The sequence below is a fragment of the Solanum verrucosum genome, unplaced genomic scaffold, assembly GCF_900185275.1.
Source record: "Solanum verrucosum unplaced genomic scaffold, falcon-dt-bn FXZP01000165.1, whole genome shotgun sequence".
NCBI lineage: Eukaryota > Viridiplantae > Streptophyta > Magnoliopsida > Solanales > Solanaceae > Solanum > Solanum verrucosum.
In genome coordinates, this window is record NW_026020340.1 from 1,912,396 (window position 1) to 1,938,714 (window position 26,319).

Genomic DNA, 26,319 nt, shown 5'->3' on the forward strand with positions numbered 1-26,319 from the left:
TTATATACATGGGCTCAATGTATTGGGCCATTATGGAAGTGTATTGGATTTAGGATAAACTACATAACTACACATACATCACTACCATATATACTATATTTACCTCTAGTTTAAAATAATTACATATATTACCACTTTTAATAATTATATCATATATTTTAAAAAATTTAATCAGATACACTAACCCTACATAAGGAATTGAATAATTATCTACTCCTTAATTAATGGTCCATATCCATTAACAAGTCAAATCATCTTCTTCTTTTTTTACATATGCCGTTTCCTCCGTAAGCCCATCCCCCCTTCTTCCTTAATTCATCTTTTCCCTCTTTCTTCATTCATCCTCTCAATATATGTTTGCATAATCAAATCAACATTATACATATAGGTTTGTTTCAATTATTTTATTATTCTCACGTATTTTGATTTTGTATCTGAGTTAGAGTTCACAATGTTCTGAAGTTCAATTTTATAGAATTTTACAAATTAGGTTTTATATTTTTTGATTTTGTTGTTTCTCGGATATTTTAATGGTTGAATATTCCCAAAAATCGGATGATTCTCGTCAAAGGTACTACACATTAACAATACTATACTAAATCAAACAACTTTTATTTGCTCATTTTCACTCATCAATTTCTCATTGTAGGGACTGACTCTTCATCCGCCAACATTCAAGTCGAGAATAGATCTAAGAATAAGAATGACTCAATCAAGATGAAGAATTACGCCGAGCTTTAATTAAGAGAAAAAAATATACCATTAGATGCACATCAAGTGCAACAATGTTGGATACACATCAGGTGTACATGTATCTAGTTAAGAGTTCATGTATCTGAGTTAAGATTATATGCATCTATGAGAACAAATTTCAGATCCTTAAAGAAAGGAAGAATTTTGAATTTTTTAACTTTTTTTTGGATTAATGATAAGACAAATACTCCACAGTTGTGATTTGTTCCTAAATTCGTGTGTTTCAATTACATTTCATATTTAGATACACATAATTATATGTGCGTTTACTATGTATCCAAGATACATGATTTTGAATATAATGTATGAAATTGATAGTTGATACATCGAATTAATAATAGATACATATAAAAGATACATGAAATTAAAATTAGATCATATAAATAGATACATGAAATTAATATTATATCATATAAATAGATACATGAAATTAATACTAGACACATATAAAATATACACAAAATTAATATTAGATACTTCTATGATACATATGAATGTACTTGTATGATACTCATGTATCTAAGTGTTTAGTTTGTTGGATACATCATATATTGATAATAGATACATCAAATTAATGGATTTTATTATTTTAAGAGTAATAAAATGAAATTAATCAAATTGCATGACCGAGATATACATGTTTTTGTCTTTTATTAATAATATTAACGAATTTATTATTTCAAATAATAATAAAATGAAATTAATTAAACATAAATACACTCCTTGATTTTCGTCTTATATTAAGGAAATCAGTTACAACCTATTAATTTACACAAATAAAATATGTATCTCGATTTTAAATTCGGCAGATACATGTATCTCACAGATTTAAACTCATGTATCCTAAGTATGAAATATGATATAGGAAGTAATATCTAAAACTATTGGGAATCTAAGTAATTAGGACATAAATTAGTGGGATTTATGTAGTTTGCCCATGGATTTATTTGAACTTTTGGCCCAATATGAAGACCGATGATTTACGAGAATGACCTAAGTGGTCTTGTATTTTTTTATCATGTTTGTTCGATACGCAAAAGTTTAAGTTTTTTTACTTTTGACGGACGGTTTGCCTATAGGATAAGTGGGGGTCATAAAATTTAGATCATTGATTTTCAAGGTCATTGGGTGTAATTTCCTGGTTTATGGTCTATTTTAACGAGTCAAGTGCACTAACGGCCGATTTTGTGACCCTATTTAAGGCATAGCCAAAATGTATAAACTTTTGTAAGTTTGATTAGTGTGTTTGGTATGAATGTGAATATTTTTTTAGAGAAAAAATTTATTGGAAAATAAGTTGTTTCTTCTTTATTTTCTAGTGTTTGGTAAGTTAGTGAAAAAACATTATGTAAAAAGTATATATATGAAATCTAGCAAAACGCTATTGGGGTGGAAGGAGGTGAAGAGAGGAACCTTGGGGTGGTGGATCTGAGATGGTCAAGGGTAGAGGTTGGGGGCGTTGGATGGGTGGGGAGGATACAATATACATATAATGTCATTTATACAACTTGTTTTCCCTACATCTACCAAGAAAGCCATTCTCCTCATTTAAGCAATTTATTTTCTTAGAGAAAATGTATTCTAGAAGTTTTGTCCAACCAAACATAGGAAATAAGAAAACAAAATCAAGAAAGTGTTTTCCTCCATACCAAATATACACTTAAATGGACTTATTGCTTGTGATTTCCAAGTGATAAGTTAGGACTTTTAATGGAAAAACTACCTAATTATACAAACATTCATGTCATAATTATTAATCCACTCTATAATTTTTTTAAATTACATGTTATCTCGCTAACTAATAATTTCATACTAGATTTCAAGTAAGATACACCACTCTTTCATATTTCAAGTCAGATACATGTATCATTGATATCAAATACATTCTGAAATGCAGATACATAGGGAGAGAATCGACTGAGAGAGTCTGTGTACTGCAAATACATGTGAATCACACTAGATACATATATATGAGATACCATATACTTTATGGAATAGAGATACATGGGGGGGGGGGGGGAGTGAGAGAGGAGAAAGGGAGAGAGACGAGTGAGAAAGGAGAGACGAAAGAAAGAGAGAGGAGAGAAGTAGTGTGAGATAGAGTTAGTGTATACATGCAAATCACGCTTGGATAGAGTGTATTTGAAACAAATTACACCTAATTTGACTCGCATATATTCAAGATACATATATTTGAGTGTAATAGATGTATGTATCTGGCGAAGTAAATGTGGTACGAAAGGTGATTTCAAAAACTAAAGTGAAGGCATGTAATTAGGTCCTAAACTAATGAGATTTGTGTTGTTGGCTCATTTTTAATTTATGGCCTTTGGTTATTCTGTTGTTTGAGCTTAAAAACAAGTGCTTAAACAACAATTGTTGATCTTACTCAAATACTACATAAATACTTAAAAAAATAAATTAAATTAAAATCATCTAAAATAAAATAAGTCAATCTAAATAGGTTATTATATATATATATATATATATATATATATATATATATTTGTGTCACTTGTTAGTGTCTCTGGAACTAGAATGTTTATTGATAAACTGTGTTTTGGTTTATAAAATGGAAAATTGTAGCAAAAATATTTTACCTTTTCACATGTTATTTTGTGGTATTAGAGTTTTCAAAATTTCAATTCATTATTAAGTTGGAAAATCTCATAATGAGGGTAAAATACTCCATAGCAAAGGCGATATTGTATTCAAGGAGACTCAAACTTGAGATATCCAATTAAAAATGAATGAGTACTTATTACTCAACCACAATCCTCGGTGATTCTATGACCACATTTAATCACTTGACAAATACTTTGTATGAACTAGTGGATGTATGTGGCAAGAATAATTATGAAGAAGACCAACATGACAAGAGAATTAAAAATAACCACATGATCCCTGTCCCTTGAATTAAAATACTTGGGAAAAAGTGGTATTTAAAATTAGCCTAATTTGTCTACTTGACACCCTTACTTTTTTTTTTAGCACAAAAAATAATTATCAAGACTTGGAATTAATTGTTATCACGTTATGTCATATTTTTCTTGCACTCGATAAAAGTAAGAATGTTAATCATTTAAAATTTTACTACATATATCTTATATGCATATTTGAATCTTAATTGAACTAAAGTTAATTTTCAATTATAAATGTAAAAAATATGACTTAATATATCGGTTTTCTTAAATTTATCAGTAAACTTTTAGTATCATATGCTCAAATTATAATTTGTTTTGATTGAGTATATGAAAAGATAATTAAGTATTTTTATTAGACATTTTTATCTTAACAATTTGAAAAAAATTATGCATGTTCTAATTAAATGTCCATTGTGTAGATAAGTTAATCGTTTAAAATATATTGCATGATTTAATTGTACACATTATCTTCAATAAATCGTAAAACTTCATACATTTTTCAATTGAGAAGGTTACGGATATGAAAACTTGTTTGAATCTCACAATTAAAATAAGGTCAGGTAAATTGAAATGGATGAAATATTTTTCTTATAGTTCAACACAATCACTAACAGTCACACTAAGTCAATAACATGAAATCCTAACTAAGAACACAATCACTAACAGTCGCACTAAGTCGATAACACAAAACCCTAACCTAGAACACAATCACTAACCGTTCTAACCTGTTAGGCCTTCAATTCCTTGTTCTTCCAAGAATTTTGACCAAGAAACATAAAAAAGGAAGATGATCACCACAATCGTTTGACCTGGGAAACGAAGAGACTCTAAAAGATGAGAAATAACAAAAGATGAAGACGACGTTTCTATTTTTGAAATGAATCAGGTCAGATTGAAACTAGCGTGAGCATCACACGCGTTGTTCATGGTGAGGGAATGGGTCAAAATGACCCTTTTACAAAGATATTCAAAACTTTTGTGGGGGTAATAGGAAACAAACAATTTCGAAACAACTTCAATAGTGACTTTATGCCTTTTCTCTTTTAAAAAATACTTATATATAACCTTTACAACGCTTGTCCAAACAAGCTACATATATGTTTAATTATTCAAGCACTTCATTTAAATATCTAAATAAATCAAGATATTATCAATATCAATGTATATTCAGCATAAAAACATTTAGTTCATGCTGATATTGGGTCATTTTCAGTTGTCAATTCTCAAAGATAATCCAAGATTTAGAATAATACACTTTATTATTATTTTAAAAAAACTTTTTGAACTTGTACATGCATGTGGGGTAAATGTTATCAAGAACAATAATAATGAAGAAGGCCAATTTTAGCACTAGAGCATTTAAAATAACCACTATGGTCAAGTCAATTGCTTTTCACACCTACATTCACGAGCATAATCGACATCAACCATCATATCCAATCATCACTATTAGTAGTCACCATTTATACGGAATATAATTAACATTAATCACAATTTATAATCACCATAAAGATCAGTACGCACATCACAAACTATTTCTATAATTACATAACCAGTGATTATTAACCATTACTATCAACTGAAATTGTTCATCACTAATTATTACTTCAAACACCATTTTTAATTATAATAATCAGTCATTATAATCACTAGCTATTACCCAAGCTCTCGTCTTAAAGTTGCAATAAGAATTTTTCAGGTGAGATTTAGGGTTTATTAAAAAATAAATTTTTATTGACATATATATTATTTGAACAAAGTATGTTTATTTGTGATCATTAAAAAATAATTTATAATTGACGTTGATATTCTTTGAATCAAATATATTATATGAGCTACTTTTATAGTAGTGAAGATATATGAGAGTCACTTTTATAACGAGAAATATATTAGCTTTAAATCATAAAGTTGATGCATATATCAAGTCTTTTACTTTATATGCACCCAAAAAAATAGCAATTGCAAGTTTCCTTTATCATTAAAAAAAATCAAATCCTTTTCCATTTTTCAAATTTATCGTCAATTGCTCAATGTTTTTAGTTCATAGGGAAAAGGGTTTGATCTACCCCTAATTTTTGTCATTTAGAACTGATATACCATCGTTATGAAAGTGACTTATATATACCCCTATTGTTATACAAATGACTCACATATACTCTTTTCCTCTAACGGAAGTGAAAAAAATAATTTTAATTCATAAAAATATTTTGTTCAAAAATATAATCCCATATGGGTATATTTAATCCTCCTCACACATATTTTTTTGACTTTTTTTGTTTCAATGACTAATTTAAATTTATTATTTTGATGGTCAAGTTTATTTATGTCGTTTCACTAATTTTCTTGTAAAATTTATTATAGATGACCCAATTTTTTTTTTCAAATACAAAAACTAAATCACAATATAGCCGAAAAAATGGTCTTAAATTATAATCTAGCCCTAAAAAAAATTAGTTTTAACTTTTTTTCTTTACACTAAGGAATGAAAGAAAAAATAAAATAAAAATAAGAAACTCAAACAATAATAATCAAAGAAGTCAAAAAATAATTTATGTATGAAAAAGATTAAAACATACCTTGAACTTTGCTAAAAGGATCATATATACCCCTACATGTTTTTTTTTAAATTAAAAATTAAAAATATTAATTTAAAACTAATTTGTTCACTTCTGTTAAATGAAGGGTATATGTGAACTGATTTTGTAACGGTACAGGTATATGTGAGTTGTTTGTATAGTAATAAAGGTACATATAAATCACTTTCATAGCAATGAATATATCAGCTCCAAATGACAAAATTAAGGGTATTAGCATGACTTTTTCCCTAATTTATGTGCAAAAGTTAAAGCAAACATAAAATATGATACATTTTTAATTTCCACAATTAAATACTCCTATTTATTACGAGCACCTCAAGAAGCATCTCATCACTTTCAATAAATGTCTGTCGGCTTTCACTCCCTATCTCCTAATTCTAATTTACGTGACATTTAATTTCCAAATTTAATTTTTTAAAATTTAGTCGTAATTTTAAAAATTAAATTTTTTAAATAAAAAGTATATATATAAAAACTATTATGATTAACAATTTAAAAAAAATTAAAAATATATATAAAAAAAATTAATTAACTCTCAAAATTTAATTTATACAGACTTGTTTTTTCCAATTTGTTGTTGAAAGTACCGCATATAAGACAATTAATTTGCCTTTATTTAATCTGCTGCCAAAAAAATAATAATTAAATATCATAGCATTGCCTCCCCCTACAATAAGGGGTTGTTTGGTTTGAAAAATTATAACGTGCAAATTAATGATTTGTAGATTATTAATTTAATATGATTTTTTAAAAAATTGATTCGTTTCGATTTGATTTTGGCATTCTTCAGTATGGATCTGATTTAATAAACAATGTTTTTTGAATTATAAAATGAGTTACTTTTGTTTAAAAAATTTAAAATGAGTTGTTTTGTATTTCCTTACTTTAAAAAAATGGGCCATGCTTAATATCAATATCATATTATATTAGTACTATTCTGACATCACCAACCATGGTAGTCTTAATTTTTCCAAACTTAGAGTCGGATTGATTTGTTTCGGGTGTTTTTAAGTTAAAATAGTTTTTACGTAGTTTTGAAGTGCTATAAATATATATTAAAGTTAAAATAACAAAAATTAGTCAAAGGTCAGAAATTAAAATTCCCAAAAGCCTATTTGACATTGTTGTTGAGAGGTCAAACGTGTTTTTTTTTTTAAAATCAAATGTTTGATAAATCCTTAAAACTGCTTTTAAATAGAATTAGAAACAATATTTCTATTGTTGGAAATAAACTAAAAATTTATGTTGTTTAACAAAAACAGAACCAGAAAATTATTTTTTAAAATACTAAAATATCCCTTCTATATATACATATTTATCAATATATCCCTTATTAATCAGGGAAATTTTTTTATTTTCATCCTTGTGTTATGGTTTTATTATAATTTTAGTCCCTGCAATATTTGATTTCCCTATTTAACCTTTAATTAAGCAAAGAGAATGATTTTAATCCTTTTGCTAGCTAAAGTTACAAATATAAACAGACATATCACTACTGTCAAGGATAATTACAATATAATAATATTATTACTATTAAATAATACTAATAGATTTTTTTATCATTTATTTGGCTGCCTAAAATATCATGAAAATATTGTCGTAAAAATCATCTCGCCTCTCGTATCCAGCACAACTCTAGAGTCTCCAACATCTCAAATTACGAAAATGGATAATAAATGAAAATTTATTTTAAAAATAAGTGATAAGTAAAAATAAACGGAGGAAATATTGTCTACTACCAAAAAAAATAAATTAAATTCTTGTTCTTATACTACCATAGCATTGCCTCCCCCTACAATAAGGGGTTGTTTGGTTTGAACAATGATATTATAAAGATTATAACGTGCAAATAAGTGATATGTAGATTATTAATTTGATATGATTTTTTTATAAAATTGATTCCTTTCGATTCGATTTTGGTGCTTTTGAGTATGGATCTGATATAATAAACTATGTTTTTTTTTTAAATTATAAAGTGAGTACTTTTGTTTAACAAATTAAAATGAGTTGTTTTGTATTTCTTTACTTTAAAAAAGGCCATGCTTAATATCAATATCATATTATATTAGTACTATTATTATTCTAATACCACCAAGCGTGGTAGCCCCAATTTTCCTAACTTAGAGTCGAATTAATTTATTTCAGATGCTTTAAAATTATAATAGCTTTTACGTAGTTCTGAAATGCTATAAGCACCTACTTTAAAATTAAAATAACAAAAATGAGCTGTGTTTTTTGAATTATAAAATGAGTTACTTTAAAAAATAATAAATTAAAATGAATTATTTTGTATTTCTTTACTTTTTAAAAAGGGCCATGCTTAACAACAATATCATATTATATTATTATTCATATTATATTTGAAAGTATAGTTGAGACTAATAATATTCACTCTTAAATATGTTATTTATTAAATTTTCTCTTATTCTAATATCTCCAAACGTGGTAGCTTCAATTTTCCTAACTTAGAGTCAGATTGATTAATTTCATGTGCTTTTAAATTAAAATAGCTTTTACATAGTTTTGAAGTGCTATAAACATCAATTGTAAAGTTACAATAACAAAAATAAGTCAAAAGTCAGAAATATAAATTAAAATTTCTAATTATTTCTCCGTCCACTTTTAATTGTCATAATTTTTTTTTAAATCAAGGGATAATAGTCTGAAAAATACCCCAACTTTGGTCGGATTTGCTGTTGCGATACTAAACTTTCATAAGGACCTATTACCTCCCTAGACTATTTAATATAGTATTTTTTTACCCCTGAACTATTTAATAGTATATTTTAAAGGTATATATGTGCCCACGTGGACACACTACTATTTATAATTTTGCATTATTTTTTATGTCCACGTAGGCAAATATATATGTTTAAAATACGGTATTAAATAGTCTAGGGAGGTAATAGGTCCTCATGAAAGTTTAGTATCACAACAGCAAATTCGACCAAAGTTGCGGTATTTTTCAGACCCTTATCCCTATAATCAAACTATAAAAACTTTGACTAACATTTTATGATGTATTGTTCATCATATTGATATACAAAAAATTGTAATTTATAGAACTTTTCGTATAGTTTTTGAATACCTAAATGTTTATTTAAAATATCAAACAAATGTAATTTAATTTAACATTGAAAATTAATAAGTCAAAAAACGTAATATGACAATTAAAAGTGGACGGAAGAGAAGGAGTATAAGCTAAAAGTCATTCCAAACGGGCTCTTAAAATCACCCGCTCTTACCTAAAATTCCTGATACGTGGCAGCTTTAGATTCTCGGTGACTTTTTCAGTTTCAGTGAACTCACTGTGACATTAGATAAACCCATGTCACTGTTTTAATTAGCATGTGATATAAATAGAATCGGAAATTGTTAAATCCAATCACTAATCCACCTTTTCACTCACTCTGTATCTCCAGCTAACTTTTAACCAAAACAGCCATGGCGGCGACGGCGACGGCGACAGCGGCGGTGTCGAAAATTCCATTGACAGGGCTGAGGAAGAAGAGTTTGTTACCAGCATTGATTAAACCAGCTTCGCCGGGAAGAACCGGTAGCCGGAATTTCAATTTCGGTTTTAAACAGTTTTCACCGGTAAATGTTATAGCGAGCAGTAATGGAAGTGGTAGTACTGATAATGGCGCTGTTTCTGTTACACGTACAGCTCCATTAACTCCTCCTTCGCCTTCTAGCTCTCGGTGAGTAACAAATAAGCATATTTTGTCATTATTAGATGCATTTGAAGTTTAAGTTCGTTTGGAGCGTCTGTTTGGATATTGGTTATTTTATGATTGATGAGTTGTTTGGAGCTTGATAAGAGAAAATTGGAGGTAGTTTGGGTTAAGGTACAACTAGAATAGGGCAACGAATGACATTATTTGCTTTCAAAAGCTTGTTCCTTGCTCTGTATCGAATCATTTTTCATTAGGAAATATGGTTCTATTTCAATTCCTTCTAAGTTTCCTTGGAGAAATTTGTGTTCTAGCAAATAGCAATTGATTAATGAAAGTGGTTATTTTGAAATCATTAAGGTGTTTTTTGTTTCGCTTGTCAATTCGAAGTTTGTCTCCATGTATCTATTATATTAGGGGTTGTCCATAGGAACATTTGAATTAAACTAGTTTATAATTGTTTTGATGGTGACACTGGTTTTGTGGAGTATGTTTTTTTTTTTTTTCATTTTGATTAGTAAAGTACACAAGATTCCAATTATTTTGGCTTTTCTATCTCCTTATCTAATTGCACGAATCCATTTGATGTTGTTCCATGTATAAAATAACAGCTTTCTTGGTTGATTGAACTTTTTGACCCAGTTTCGTGATTCTAATGGAATAATTAAGCCAACAGTAAAAAGTGTTACTATATTGCTGAAGTATCAGATTTTCTTTGTCAAAATATCAGCTTTTTAACCAACTGATTTATAAAAGGATGAAACTTTCTCTGGTTTTGTATATATAATGAGTTTTTTGTACATCAATCTTCTACAACCCTTTATATCGGGTATTCCCTTCCCCCTTATTTTTTCTTTTTGAACTTAATTCAAAGTGGAAGAAGGCTGCCAAATGGATAGCATGACAGGTCCAGGATCAATTGCATTCTAGTTGTACAATTGACCAGATTTGGTTATTTCGGAAAATTAGTCTTCTATATTATTTAGATTTTGATAGAATTATCAAAGAAATAACCTTCTTTACTTTTTGATGGTCACCATGAGTTAATATAGAAATTGTTTAATACCTTGGCCTCATGGAGTTGTAATTCAATGTTTATATATTACCAGGGTGAAAAGTCACACCATTTCAGTATTTGTTGGGGATGAAAGTGGCATAATCAATAGAATTGCTGGAGTTTTTGCTCGAAGGGGTTACAATATTGAGTCACTTGCTGTTGGTTTGAACAAGGATAAAGCTCTTTTTACCATAGTGGTCTCTGGAACTGAGAAGGTCTTGCAACAAGTTGTAGAGCAGCTCAATAAGCTTGTGAATGTCTGGAAGGTTAGTCGTATGTTCTGAAATATCAGGCTGTATTTCGTTATTAACCTTCTTAAAATTTTCTATCTGGGTTTTCGAGCTATGTTTGCTTTGACTCTTCAAAAATGTTAATGGATGCATGTCAGAAGTAGTGTATTTTTGGAGAATCTAACACCGATGCGGAATCGAAAGTGAATAGTCCACGCAACTTAGTTTCTAAGGATGTCTTTCTAATGGGAAGGTGCCAATTTGATAAATTCTACAGGATCTACTGTCTGCAGTTGTGTGTTTGTGCCAATGGCATGACTGTTCACACACATATCAATTACCTGTTTATACATTGCTGTCAATTGATCCCCTGTTCTTTTAAAAGCATCTGTGATTGTTATACTTGTAGGCAATCATCATTAACAGAAGTTCTTTGAACTGTTTGGTAGAGGAAGCTCTGATTTGTAAGTTAACAGTAGGCTTGCATACTTAATTTTCCTTTGCCTTGACATGCAAAACGTGAGAATAATTGGTAATTATCATTGGTTTCTAATTCTTCAATGTCCTTTCTCATTGACTCAATGGATTAGTTAAAGTAGTACCTTAAATATCTTTGCACTTCAAAAAAGAAGAAGAAGAAGAGTTACATCCTTAAATAAATTCTTCTGCAGTGAGACAAAATTATGTATATGTCTACCTTGTATTCAGTTGTCATAAAACAGATCACACTTACCAAATTAATTTGGTATGATGTTTCAGGTGGAGGATCTGTCAAGAGAACCACAAGTGGAACGAGAATTGATGCTCATAAAACTGAATGCAGACGCAACCACAAAAGCTGAAGTATACAAGACACCTCTTGCTTTTCGTGCTTAACTTTGCTCTATATCAGAAATATTTCTAAATCAATGAGCTGGGACAATCTCCCTATTGATTAATCTTTAAACCCCAAGTTGCCGGGGGGTACATTTATTCGAATTTAATCTCTGACATACTGCAGTTAGCATATTAATCCTCTATTTGGATGAGATAATCCCTCTAAGTCTGTTTAACGAAATTGATCAAATAGGGAAATAAAGAGCTGGAATTCTTTCCTATAATTTTTTTCTTTAAAAAGTTCTGGAATTCTATTAAGTAAAGAAGGATCTAATTCCATGAAGATCAATTGTAAACGAGAAAACGAGGTCCTTTCCTTTTAGGCAGTAATTTGAGTGCACACAGTATAAAATTGTTAAGGTTCCTTGGTCTTTAGCCTTCCCATCTTTCAGTTACAACATATATAGAATGAACAGTGTATACATTGTTTTAAGTCATTGATTATGACGTGCCATTATTTTCTTATCGTCTTAGTCTATGTACTATCTCATTATGTTTTACTTTGATATTCAGATCATGTGGTTGGTGGACATCTTCAGAGGAAAAATTGTGGATATATCAGAACACTTTCTGACTATTGAGGTGACTTCAATCTTCTTTCCCAGCTTTTACATGTCATTTGAAGTGTTTAGACATATCTCTTGCCTTGGGGTCTGATGCATGGCTAGTACTTGATCACTAATTGTTTTAGCAACTTAATCACACAACACTATTGAAGATCTTAGATTCATCTCTTTCACAAAACTTTGCATATACTAATATGATGTGTGTACAATGTGCATAATTTCATTTTTGTAGTGCCAATCAAGTTCTTGTGCTTTTTTAAATAACAAACAGATTTATTGTCTTGTGGTTGGCTTAGGTAACTGGTGATCCAGGGAAAATGGCTGCCGTTCTGAGAAATTTAAGCAAGTTTGGGATTAGCGAACTAGCCCGAACTGGGAAGGTACATTTTCCATGTTTGAAACGACTGATATATTCTAATTTTGGCATATATGCCTAAATGGTTTTGATGATTTTGGTTACCATGTTCTCTGATCGCATAGTTCTACCTTATATAAGCCAGTAACTTTTGCTGACCAGCTGTAGTGATCAAGGTTGTATGTGCTCTAAAAGGTTTGGTTCTGATAAATGGATAATAAATTGGATAACTGACTAAAGTTTGAGGAGTCACATATTTCTTAGTTTATTTGTTATTAATCAGACGTTGTCTCAAATGTCTAATATTAAGGGTTTTCTTACAATAATACCTCGATTCTATTATACTGGCTGACCCACTTTATGCAATCAAGTAGTTATCTTTATTTTTAAAGATAAAAGGAAGAAAGCACTAGGGATGACGTGGTGCTGTTGTGTATTGATCTTTGTCACCACAGATTGCTTTGAGACGAGAAAAGATGGGTGAGGATGCTCCTTTTTGGAGGTTTTCTGCAGCTTCTTATCCAGATCTCGAAGAAAAACTTCCCAGTATCCTGAACAACAAAAGGCGACCAATTGACAATGGAGCCAGGAATGATCCAGGGGTATATTATGTTCTCAAACTCCCCGTGGTTTAATTCATTGTCATGCATATTTTTGGTATCTGATTGTATAATATACACTGAGCCTCTGTGGAGGTGGACATGCTTGAGAGTCGCTGAATTTCTTGTGGAAACTGGTAGTATCTTGCTACATGTTATGAGTCTAATTTCATTTAACTTGCTTATTAAGAATTTCTTTTCTTGTTTCTATTCCCGACTTCTCATTATTTTTCCCTTTGGATGTGATATTCATGGACTACTTGTTGGTCTTAAGTCATTACCTACACTAAGCTTCTTGAAATCTTTCCAAACATAGTATTTCCAGTTGGTAAACTGTAAAATAAAAAAATTGTGATGTAAATGAAACAATATGTACAATGTGAATGCTGTAGTCATCCTAATCCTTCAAGAAAGGAAAATATGAAAAAAGTTATGCTATCTATACACATTTCCGTTTCACAAATTTGAACTTTGTGATATAGAGGAATCAATTTGCATAGAGAGAATGCTGTTTCCTTCCTAGGATATAGATAAAAGGAAAAAGAGAAAATGGTTGTATCAGTATCTAAGCTTTTACTTCAAAATCTCTAGAAATTCCTAGAGGCAAAAGTGTGGGTATGAACTGGGCTTCTTATTGTCATCTTCCTCCTTGCTGATAGCGGATATAGAGGCCTTAGATTCTTAGATCATAAGAGTTAACTTGCTGGTCGCTAATAAATGAAGTTCAATCTTGATTCTACATTTCTCTTTCATGTCAAAGGCATGATATCTTGTCAAAACAAATGTCAAACTTGTCTCAGTGTACTTGTTAGATTTCAGGAGGCCATCCATAATCTATTATAAGATTAAGTTATCAAGACAAAGAGTTCATGATTGTCCATAGCTGTGTAAGCTGATGTAATTCATATTATGCTCACATTTCTTATGGTCTATGGTTCTATTTATGATGGTTTAAGGTGTTGAATCTCAATACTGTGAATTTGCATTCAGTTTTAGCCAAAAAAACTTTAGGATTTATTTTTTCGCTCCAATGTATGCTCCAATTAAAACCTGTGCAGGTGTGAGAATTCTCTTTGATTTTCTTGTGGTGTTCAATTTAATCCGAAGTTGCAAATCTTCTTCTTTTTGTTTGAATATAGGGTGATGTTTATCCTGTGGAATCCAGTGATGAAATCTCAGTTAATCAAATTCTCGATGCCCACTGGGGATATCTGTATGATGGAGATGTAAGGACCCTATCTGCTTCTCAAGATCTATCTTTTTATTTCTGTATCTTCTGTGGAGAAACCTATATTACTCCATATCTGCGTTGAACATATAGTAGTCTGTGAACTACTGAGCCTTCTAATAGATGGAAAGCTTATTTTTTCTTTCCATAATTGAGAAAGACTGCCGGAAAAACTGTGTACATCCTTTTCTCAAAGTCCATATTCTAAATTCACTTTCCCAAGACAGACCTTTTTGTTAAACCAAGTATTAATTAATCAAAGTGCATTGTTAGATAAGATAAGAACTATACTCTTTATTAATAAAAGTACCTTATGGAGGCCATTCTGCCAATGTGGTTCTCTTTGTTCCCTCTACATGCTGCAAATCCGATGATCATTTTGATACTGCAGTTGTCTGGGATTCGATCACACACATTAAGCATGCTTGTCAACAATGCTCCTGGGGTCCTAAATTTGATAAGTGGTGTTATATCTCGACGAGGGTATAATGTTCAGGTTGCTTTTTCCACTGATTCTTGCTGCTTCCACTATAATTTCTCTCCCTCTTGATTTTGTCGTCTGAGCTTAATTTCAATGATTATGTTGCAGAGTCTTGCTGTAGGCCCTGCAGAGACAGAGGGGCTTTCACGTATTACCACAGTGGTCCCTGGAACTGATGAAACTATAGGGAAATTGGTCAAGCAATTTAACAAGTTGATAGATGTTCATGAGGTAAATTTACAAGTTGATAGATGTTCATGGGCTAGCTACAAGCTGATTTTGAGATGATTAGGTGCTTGGGGATGAGTTTACCTACCACGAAAACTCAATATAGTTTGTAGAAGAGGGGTCCAAACTAGTTTTACTATTTTTTGGGATTTCTTTACTTTTCCAAGCCGAGGGTCTAGCGGAAACAACCTCTCTATCTCCCAAGGTATGGGTAAGGTCTCCGTACACACCAACCTCCTCAAACCCCACTTGTGGGATTAAACTGGGTATGTTGTTGTTGTTCCCTTAAGTTGATCTATTATCTGATAAGCGTTTGCCTTAGTTTTTTAAAGTTCCCACTATATTTCTTAAAGTTGGCGTCTTTTGTGCTCAACCTTCCCAGCAGTGCACTTAGCCTTGTTAATCTTTCAGACCCGTTGCACTTTGACAACTCTATTGTAGGTTTTCTAAAACTTAAAAGATAGCGAGTACTGCACTTTCACCTTTCCCTTACCATTAAGGTCATAGTTGTTAAAACCACCCTTCTCAATGAGAAAATAAAGCTTGTAGATCGATACAAAATTTTCATCTTGAATGAGAATTTTACCCTCTAAAAAGTTTCACTTTTCTCATATATGTACTAACATCTTGTTCATTGGGGTTGTTAGATCATACATATAATACAGTTGTGCTTGTAATTTAGGTTCAAGATATAACTCATTTACCATTTGCTGAGCGGGAGCTAATGCTCATTAAAGTAGCCGCCAATGCAGCAGCAAGGAGGGATGTCCTTGATATTGCTAGTATTTTCCGTGCTAAACCTGTTGATGTGTCTGATCATACAGTAACATTGGAGGTGATTTTTTATTTACTTTTGTCAAGTATAATTGGAGGTGAAAATTAGAAGAAACTCTTTTTTTCTTTCTTTCTGTGTTCAGCTCTTTTTGTTGTTACTTGTTGTATACTGGTATGCTTACATATTGTAGAAGATAGCTTTCTTATTTTTGATTGCGTTAGACCCTTTATTTACATGTTCGCTCTAGCGATTTGTTCCTTCAGCCAATCATTAATTCACACATGTTATTGCCATACTATTAACATACTTGGCCAGTGGCGTGGGGAGTAAGCAGGATTTTGCTCAAGCAGTGTGGGTTATTGTCACAATACCGCTTTTAAATGGGTTTAAGTTTGGGAGTTTTGTAGTTTAAGGCTTTACTTCTGGTCTATGATAGTTGTTTTTGTATTTTTCCAAGCGGTGTCAGTTTATTGTGTGTGTGTGTGTATATATATATGTATATATTCATATTGCTTTGGTAAAAGGTATTATTTACACACATTCAAAAGCAAGTTCTTTGGGAAACGATGTTGGATTACACCCCTTACTAACCGCTGTACCTGACTGAATATATCTGAATTTTCCTTCTCACGGGAAACCTTATCATAAATGAAAAGGACTGCTCATGTATACTTGTGCCATGTCTTCCCCAGATCCCCCATTGACTTCTCGTTGATTGCATGTACATTTTGCAGTTGACTGGTGACTTCAACAAGCTGTTGGCATTGCAAAGATTACTGGAGCCTTATGGCATTTGTGAGGTTTGTTTTCCCAAACTGAATTTTGGCTTGTCAACTCGTATAGGCTGGTATCTTGAAAGTGTTATATCCTGCATTTTGTCAACACATATAGGTTGACATGGTGAAGTGTGTGCATTTAAAAGCTCCAATAATATTGTTGTGCTTCTCTTATTCTAGTGACACATGTGTTTCTATAATTGTAGTAGTTCTTATCGATGTGATAGTTTTGTCATTTTAGTCCACATTGTCATTCTTTTGGTGTAGGTGGCTCGTACAGGGCGGGTAGCATTGGTACGAGAATCTGGTGTGGACTCGACATACCTCCGGGGTTATGCTCTTCCTCAATAGTGTTAGTTAAACTCTTCAAGTGCATTTTAATATATCGGAAACAACCTCTCTACCTACACTGGTAGGTCCGTAGAGTAAGGCTGCATACACATCACCCTCCCCATATATCCTACTTGTGGGATTACACTGCGTATGTTGTTGTCGAGTTTCTTTCTTGCTGACCTTTTCTGGTCTGAGAAATGAGGAGTTCATTTGTGTACTATTCCTAGTGGGAGTGTAATTGTACTATTTAGGCATTCACAGGATTTTAACTGTAAGAACTCCAAACTGTGGAGTAGAACCAATGAAGTTGAGTAATGTTGTAAACTAATTATGTGGAGTGTATTAGCTGGAGGTTATTATATTAATACATAAGTTTAAGTTATATGCACTGACAATGTATGGTCTTTTTACTTTATCCAGTTAAGTTGTTTTCATCACAATAAGTAATGCCTCTTTTATATTGTCAACAAATCATCTTGTCTTTTTCTCAATATATTAGAGTGAATGAATACAAGTGATACAAGAGCAAGAGAGGTTGAAATACAGAAAACACCCCTTTCTTGTGTCGAAGACTGTGCAAAGTAGCGCGCGTGTAAAAATTGGTTCCAAGTGAAAACTCAATTAGTTGACATATTGTTCTAAACTTACATGCAACAAAGGATGTGGACTTCCTACTGCTTCCGTCGTTTGTCATAGTTTAACTTGATACAGACGTTTTGTTATAACATGAAAGTTTTAAAATTTATGATCTTAAATATATCGTACATATATATGGCTATAAAGTTTTGGCATGTAATCCTTTTTTGGAACGACTAATAAGTAAATAGTGTCAAACAAAGACAAAGGACGGGAGGAGGGATGTATATTTTGCTTACAAAATCCCAAAAACTAACCAACAATACACCAAGAAGTTGGGTAAGAAACAATAATAGGTAATAAGAGATGGGGCTTCAACTCAAACAACATAATCTTATCATAATAAGAGGTTGTTAGTTGTTACATGATCTTCGAATCCAATAAAATAAAAGAGTGTTTTCTCTTGATCATACATAAGCAAATATATAAGTGATTTTGGAGAGATCAAACTCTCTGTATAAACTATTCCTTGCCTAAGTGCACGACATTGAGGCACTAACTTAAATGAATCTCTAGATGTCCAGAAACATGATCATCATAATCAATGGAGTGTAGCAGCACTTCATTATCCGCATACCTATAAATCGGCATGGCTGGTTGACGATAGAAAGGACCAGCTACTACTGAAAATGATATTGTCCAAGATTCACTGACACCATACTCTTTCATTACCCACAACTTGAATTTGCCTCTAGGAAAACATAATATGAATGATAAAAGCAAAGCATTCCCTCCAATATTGAAACACCACGGTTATCAATCTCCGAGTCTGGTATATTCCACATTTCCTCTAGCAACAGTATCTCTCTATATACCTCATTTGAAATACTAAATGAAAACGATAATATAATAGAGTGACAAACCAACCCATTGAAATGATCCATGAACAAATGCCAAAAAATCCATACAAAAACCAAGAAATTTAAACATACGACGAAAACCAACAAGATATTTCAAAGTATATTTCCTTTTAGCGTAAGAATTTCAACGTTAAATGCAAACTTCGCATTCAGGTCAACAACAAGAATCTGCGTATATTCTATTCTCTTCAGACCTCACTTATGAAATTTCACGGGTATATTGTTGTTGTAATGTTGTTGTGGTGGTGATTGCGTTTAATTAGCTATCATAACCTAGTGGAAGGACAACAAAATCTGAAGTCTTTTTAGAAACAAAATCAAATTCCAAAGGGGCATACTTTTTTCTTCTGTATTTTCCTATTATGACAAGGATCAATATGTTTAAATGACACTTTTCATCCTTACTTAACAATAAATTTAAAGAAATGACTATGACCACAATTGATTTGGTGTGATCACATTGTTAGAATCGATTTATATAACAATTGATTTGGGTAAGGCTTAATCTCAATATTAAGGTAACGATGCGATCACACTAGATCAATTATTACATAAAATCATACTTTTCATCATTACTTATCAATGAATTTAAATGATAGGATACATAAAATTTAAATAAAACTACAATACAATACAACATGTAACAACCCTCCAAACAAGGTGTAAGTCACAACTCAAACAAATGTATTAATACATTTTTTAATACTACATACGTATATTTTGATACTAGATATATGTATTTTTTTTCTATCAAATACTTCAATTTTTCTTCTCTCTCCTTCGCTCTCTTTATGCACAGATACACTAATAAATATATTCATATATTTTTTTATACTAGATACATGTATCTTTATTAACATATGTACAGAGTAAATTACTAAATGTGCCAAATATATGTATTTAGCAAAGAAAAAGTGATAAAGAAGGTAGTTTTCAAAACTAAATAGGATCTAAATTAATGAAACAAACGATGTCGTTTCTGACTCTTTCTTTTAAAAAAAAGTATTGAAATTATTAAAGAAAAATCCTGAAAGATAAAAAAAAAAATGAAAAAGGAAAATTCTGGGTCTCCAGATCCCCACTGCCCCCATCGGTCGCCGTTGCCGGTCATCGGAGTTAATCACGACAGAAAATGTAAATTCCGCTCTTCTCTCTCTACAATTTACACTTTTTTTAGAGAGATAAAGCATCATATATGCAAATTTGGATTTTAAAAAATCATCAGAAGTTTAGCTGTTGAAATCACCTATTCAAATGCTTTTGTGAGTGAACAGTTTTTTTATGTTTTGTTATATATATTTTTTTGTTTTTTTTAACAGTATTGAGCTCAGTTTTTGTGCAAAATGGTGATAAAATGTGGAACTGAAAGTGAAAAGGAGATCAGCTTTAGATGTGTTCAGTGTGGATTCTCAGTTACAACTCTTTACATACAGTACTCTCCTGGCAATATCCGTCTCATGAAATGCGTATTTTTTCTTTCCTTGCCTTATAATTTCATGAACAGCATATAATTCTTACTCATTCTGTTTCAATTTGTTTGTATGGTTTTGACTTGATACATTTGAATCATGTTAGTTTTAAGGGCGTTTGGGCATGAAAATCGTGAGTATTCGAAAAAAGTAGTTTTTAACTTCAAGGTGAAAAGTGATATGTGAAACTAAAGATACATAAAATGTACCAAAATGTTCATTAATCTTGTAGTTTTAAACATTTCATGTGGAAAGTTAGAATTAAAGAGTTATCAAAAACAGAAAGAGTTTTTCTTTTTGAAACAGTCAGGAAAGTAAGACGAACAATTTGAAATGAATGGAGTATTATTTTTCTGGGATCGAGCTGTTGGCAGCGGCGGAGGTGGATCTAGGATTGGTTGTTTATGGGTTCTTACAATGATTTCAAGTTAATATACGATTATAATGGTTCATAGTCAAAATATTTTTAGATATTCGGTGTGAATATTTCAATATATAGAGTTTGAGCAAAAGCTAATGGGTTCCGTGAACCTGCATGAACCATGCTGGACCTGTTCCTGCCTGTAGGAATTTATATCCAATATACAGACCATATATACTAGTGCTTTTTGTAACATTGATTTGGATGCTTAACTTTATGCAGGGAAATTGCAAAGCAGTTGCTGATGAGTACATTGAATGTGAACTTATGGTAATTGATACAAAAAATGAATTTGGAATGAAAAAGGGAGAGATAGAACACAAGTTATACGTATAGACTTCATTCTTGGTTTAGTTCCTAATTGTTTGTTTGGAATGTAGATATTGGTCATTGACTTGATTTTGCATAAAATTAAAGCCTACAGACACTTGTTCTACAATAGGTTCTCGAGAGAGACTTTGCATAATGAGGTACCTAATTCTGTATTTCTAATTCATTATTTGTTGTGTATATGTAGACATTGCATTACAAACCCACTGTGTTCTCTTTTTCTCGTTTGATTGTTTTTTGTTCTTTTATGCAGGTCTTGTTATGGAAATTATCTTTGGGTTTCCTGATTTTAGATGCTTGTATCCTTCTAGTCTCCAGTTTATATGTACCAATATCAAGTGTTTATCTATATTTTGTGTATTTCGACATTTTTACAAACTTTTCTTTTGAAAAGGCTAAGTATTATTGATATAGCACAAAGATTGTGTTCGAGTACACCAAAAGTTCAAAACACAAGAAAAACGGAAACCCTCTATTGCAAGCTATCTACAGACTGCAATAAGGTTTCTACTTCATTTACAAAATCCATCCTGATCCAACTAGATAACAAAGATATAGATGGACAGATTTGATCTTCAGAGTATTGTTAGCCTGACCTTCAAAAACTCTTTTGTTCCTTTCCTTCCATATATAGAAAGTTACTCTTTCTTCATGGACCAGATATTGCAATATGTAATCCTTTAGTATTGCATTGGTAGCATACCTATTGATGGTTTAGTTTACCCCTCTTGTTAGGTTGTGACCATATGATAATTTAAAGAATTAACTATTTCTTGTAAGTTTCTCTAACCAACTATTTGTAATTACACATCAGATGTATAAATTTTAATTCTAAAGTCTTTCTCCTTGACATGACGTTTGTTTATTTTCAATTATAAGTGTGCTTATCTTTTCTCTTCTTGTGAGTGTGTGATTTTAATCTCGGGACGATGTATTAAACTACTGAGCTTTATTGAACTGAAAGAATCGAATTCCAGTTCAGTGGAAGAGAATTCAACGGCAGCCCTCTGTTCCTAAAGAGGGCAGCCTTTAAGCATGCATTGTTTAATGGCCTTAACTTGAAAAGACCAAATGTTGGCGGTATGCACAACTCAAGATGAGAGGAGTTTGCCTGCAAGCTTTGCCTCATTTCTGGGGCTTTGTGGAAAGGTATGCACCTTGAAATTTGTATTAGTTCTATTTCAGTGCCTATCCGTTCCCCCTGTCGATCTAGATCTTTGCTGTAAGCTTAAAGTGGTGGTTGCTGTTGTTAGGTGCTCATGGGCGTCTTCTTTGGGAATCTCGTGTTCCTTGGCATAATTCTATTTGGCACAAGGAAGTTTCTGAATGCAAAAATAGGAGATTCAAGGTAAAGCTTTCCTTCATCTTGCAGTTTAGTAGTTCAGTTTATATTTGTTTTGATGTTTAATACTCTCTTTCGCTAAATAAATGTTCCTTTTCTCTTTTTGGACGTTCGAAAATGTTTGACACCATTTCCCTTGCATATTATTCTACATGACGTACTAGACAAAACTTCCTGTTGGGTATGATTTAACCATTCTATGAGCAACGTGCTGAACCTCTAAATATTTTACAATCTATGTGAGTTGCTGATTAAAAGCCATTTCAAGTATAACAATTTTGTTAGCCCTGCAGACAAGGATTGCCTAAGGTTTCTACGGAGCTGATGAATATAACATGTTACCAATTTCAAAAAAAGGTTTTTACGGAGCTTTAGAGTTTCTAGTGTCACTTGAGTTTTTCTAAACCTATCCAAGACTGGAATTCACTCTTTCTTACTGAGTAGAGAATTGATAATTCTATCTTTCTTTTATTTCGGGTTGGCTCGCACAGTTGGAGTCACTAAGGATCAATGATTACCTCTAATAATTTAATTGAAAAAAAAAACATCTCATGTGAGAAGACGTTTTAGTCTAAATGATTTCCTCAGACATCGAGTTAGCATAAACATTTTTGGAGTTGAAGTTGATTATGATTATTGTGTACTTGGCAACAGGTGTAAGCATATATTGCTTTCGATCCTCGTTTCGAGTTACTTCAAGATTTTTGTTATTGCCATGATGGTATGTTCCTTGCTGTCATTTGTCCATAGTGGATCAATTACTTAGAAAACTTTCTTGTTTCACAGTAATACTTTTCTACTAATGTTTTATTTATTTACAGGTGTGGGAATTTCCCTCTTCAGTTGTTTTCATCATTAAAATGTTTGTCTTGTCATCTAATGCACTGGCATTACTGGGTAAGAAGTTCTTTTCGAAGTTAATTTGAAATTTGAAGTATGTGCACTAGACAATTTGTCAGCTTATGAAATTCGCCTGACAGTGGATTTAACCTTTTGCCATGAGAGCTTTCTGTTTCCATCTCCAATGTGAAAACTTAGGTCATTCAAGTTTAATCCATATTTAAAATGGTTGTTCTACTCATCCTCTGCACTCTCTTGGTGCTATTCTTTAATATAATATGCATCAGGGTTGCGGATTAGTGAGTAGGCTCAGGCATTAACTTTTCGAGGCCAAAGCTAATTTGTCCACATTTTGAAAGTTTGGTGTGCCAGGTCTGCCCGCTAGTTTAGACATTCAGTTGCCTGCTGGTGTAACTTTTCTTTGATCTAGTTAAATGTCATTGGTTGTGTTCCTTTGGAAGGCTTAAAGATGAAAATATATGCTTTGTGACTTTGGGTGTGAAGGTATTAGTTGGTAGGATTCATCATCAGAGCCTAGAGGTGTCGATGTTTTATCCTTCCTCTCAGGAGTTGGATTGATATAAAAACTAACATTGGCATCTTAGAGGTAGAATTCCATGCTTTTCTAAGAATTTAGAGGTTTTGATCAGTATAACAAAGATTAGCAGAGTGAGTTACAGTGAGCCTTGACGGGACATAAAGCACAACCGTGCACATGGATACAGTACGGTGTGGATTGTTGAAGATGAAGGGGGGAAAATAAGGAACCAGAATGTGGTGAATACGGGTTTGAATATTGACGAGGAGTTAAATTGCTGTCTCAGTGCCAAACATGTGGCCATCCAAAGATAAATAATGTTAGCACTGCCGTAACTGTTGAGTTAGGTTGATGCCTATTCAGATATTGAACATTTTGAATTATATGAATAGAGTTGTTATCTGTTGGTTGATCCCTAGATATCACTAATATTCCTATAGCATTTAATGGGTCATATCTTGGTTTTAATAGTTGCTTCTTGGTGTAGTCTACCTTATTTTTTTCCTGCTTCTGAATCCTCCTCATGTCCCGAAAGTGCCAATTGTTGCCACCCAAAAAAAAAGAAAACATTCTCCCCCCATAGAAGCTTTATATATACACCCTATGGCGGAATTTTTTTTAGCTTTCGATTGGGGTTTCAAGGGCTTGAGAAAAGACGCTCTTCCGGAGGAACTCTCTCTTCTAATAGGTATAGTTTTTCAACTGTTGGGCGGACAAGTAGAAAGAAATTCTAGTACATCAAGCTTTCCATGGTAATGTAAAAATAGAATCAGATCAAATACTTGCCTTGCAAACAAGAAGCAAAAACATGCTATCAGACTTCTCCATGCATTGGTCTGGACTTTTTATCAGAAGACTTTGTATTTTGTGTTCGATGACATACTTTATCGTACTGCCTGATGCTTCTTTACTCTGTTCATCACTTCATCTTGTTATTTTGTTGTCATTATTTCTTATCTGTCAATCCTGCTTTGATTAAACTTCTTTTGAGCTGAGGGTCTATTTGAGACAACCTCTCTATCTACCTTACCCTCTCCAGAGCCCACTTGTGGGATCACACTGTGTATGTTGTTGTTGACATACTTTACCCGATTGTGAACCAGTGATCACAGATGCGGTCATGATTCGATGCATATGGATCTGCTTTGCTGCACATGCCATGAAATTCCTTGTTACTCAAGGTCTAGGAACATATCAAAAGCTAGTTCTTTGGTAGTCATTCAGCAGAGTTCATAAATCCATACTCTTTTAATGGTTGCATCTTGACATTGGCTTGAGAGTAACTTCAAACCTCCAAACGGTTCAGGTAATGCAACAGAGGTTACTTAAATCACGTCCTCTACGTTGATCTTCAACAACTTTTGAATCTAATATATTGTCGTTGATATGTTGGTTTTAGGGTGAAGATCTCATCCTGTGTTGCTTCAGAACCGTCTGATTAGAATTGGGTATCCTGAAAGCTCCTCATTTCTTTTTGTCTTTGACATTTCCTACCCGTCCTTTGTCCAACGTACTAGAATAAGCAAGGTGGTGTGTTCTCAGATAGGAAAATTTGACTCTGGTGATCGTGGAGATGCCTACGATCAAACATGGAGAGATGGGCACTGGTACTCTTACTATGATAACACTAGTTGTTCTATTTTTTCATGTTTTCAATAGAAATATATTTATGTTCTCTGTAAAACAGTCCATTTTATAATGTAGGTTAACTTTAAGTCGGGAGAACATGTATTAGGACTATTATTTTGTTGTTACCACAATTAATTATCTTTTAGGATGATTCAATGAGTTGAAACAACTACTTTTACCCAGTAAAATCCTACAAGTGGTCCACAGAGTGCGGAGTGTATGCAAACCTTACCAGTACCTCGTGGAGGTAGAGAGGTTGTTTCCATAAGACCCCTGACTTAAGTGCAACAAATCTAAGTACAAAGAAGAAGAAAACAATGTACTAATCATGGAATAATGCAAAGAAAGGAACGAGAGCAACAAAATATTAGGATAATCGAAACATAATAGACAATAGATGATATATTCCGATACCAAGAGTTTCAATAATACAACAATGACAAACACCAACAAGTCTAAACCCTTGAAAAGCAAGACTGCTCCACTAGATAGTTTCATTATTATTTAACCTTGATATTATTAATTATAACATAATCCCAACGTTATAGTACCAGGTATTACAACCCCCTAAGCCTAACAATTCACTTATAACAAGAAGAAGAGCAGTGTCCAATTTCTTTGTTTCTCATTCGATATAACCCTAGTAATTGGAATACAACAATAATAACATACCTAGTGAAATCCTACTAAGTAGGATCTGGGAAGGATACAATATATGCGGACCTCACCACTACCTCGAGAAGATAGAGAGGTTGTTTTCAAAAGACCTTCGACTCAACTGCATTAAACCCAAGTAGTAACT

At 32.2% G+C, this 26,319-nt stretch overlaps 2 protein-coding genes across 2 annotated transcripts; both read left to right on the forward strand.

Moving 5' to 3' along the window:
• The first annotated feature begins 9,661 nt into the window (after window positions 1–9,661).
• On the forward strand, window positions 9,662–17,838 carry LOC125837166 (acetolactate synthase small subunit 1, chloroplastic). Its single transcript, XM_049516308.1, has 12 exons — window positions 9,662–9,975; window positions 11,058–11,271; window positions 11,995–12,078; window positions 12,625–12,693; window positions 12,974–13,057; window positions 13,488–13,634; window positions 14,771–14,857; window positions 15,251–15,355; window positions 15,449–15,571; window positions 16,251–16,403; window positions 17,078–17,143; window positions 17,387–17,838. Exons 1-12 carry the CDS (start codon window positions 9,719–9,721, stop codon window positions 17,468–17,470), a joined length of 1,473 nt encoding a protein of 490 aa, XP_049372265.1. The 5' UTR covers window positions 9,662–9,718; the 3' UTR covers window positions 17,471–17,838.
• Window positions 17,839–19,986: 2,148 nt separating this feature from the next.
• LOC125837115 (protein ARV 2) lies at window positions 19,987–25,683 on the forward strand. The gene is made up of 11 exons (XM_049516259.1): window positions 19,987–20,082; window positions 20,268–20,414; window positions 21,061–21,108; window positions 21,219–21,308; window positions 21,422–21,467; window positions 22,235–22,317; window positions 22,422–22,516; window positions 23,165–23,231; window positions 23,332–23,407; window positions 24,992–25,194; window positions 25,288–25,683. Exons 2-10 carry the CDS (start codon window positions 20,292–20,294, stop codon window positions 25,102–25,104), a joined length of 741 nt encoding a protein of 246 aa, XP_049372216.1. The 5' UTR covers window positions 19,987–20,082; window positions 20,268–20,291; the 3' UTR covers window positions 25,105–25,194; window positions 25,288–25,683.
• Window positions 25,684–26,319: the final 636 nt, after the last annotated feature.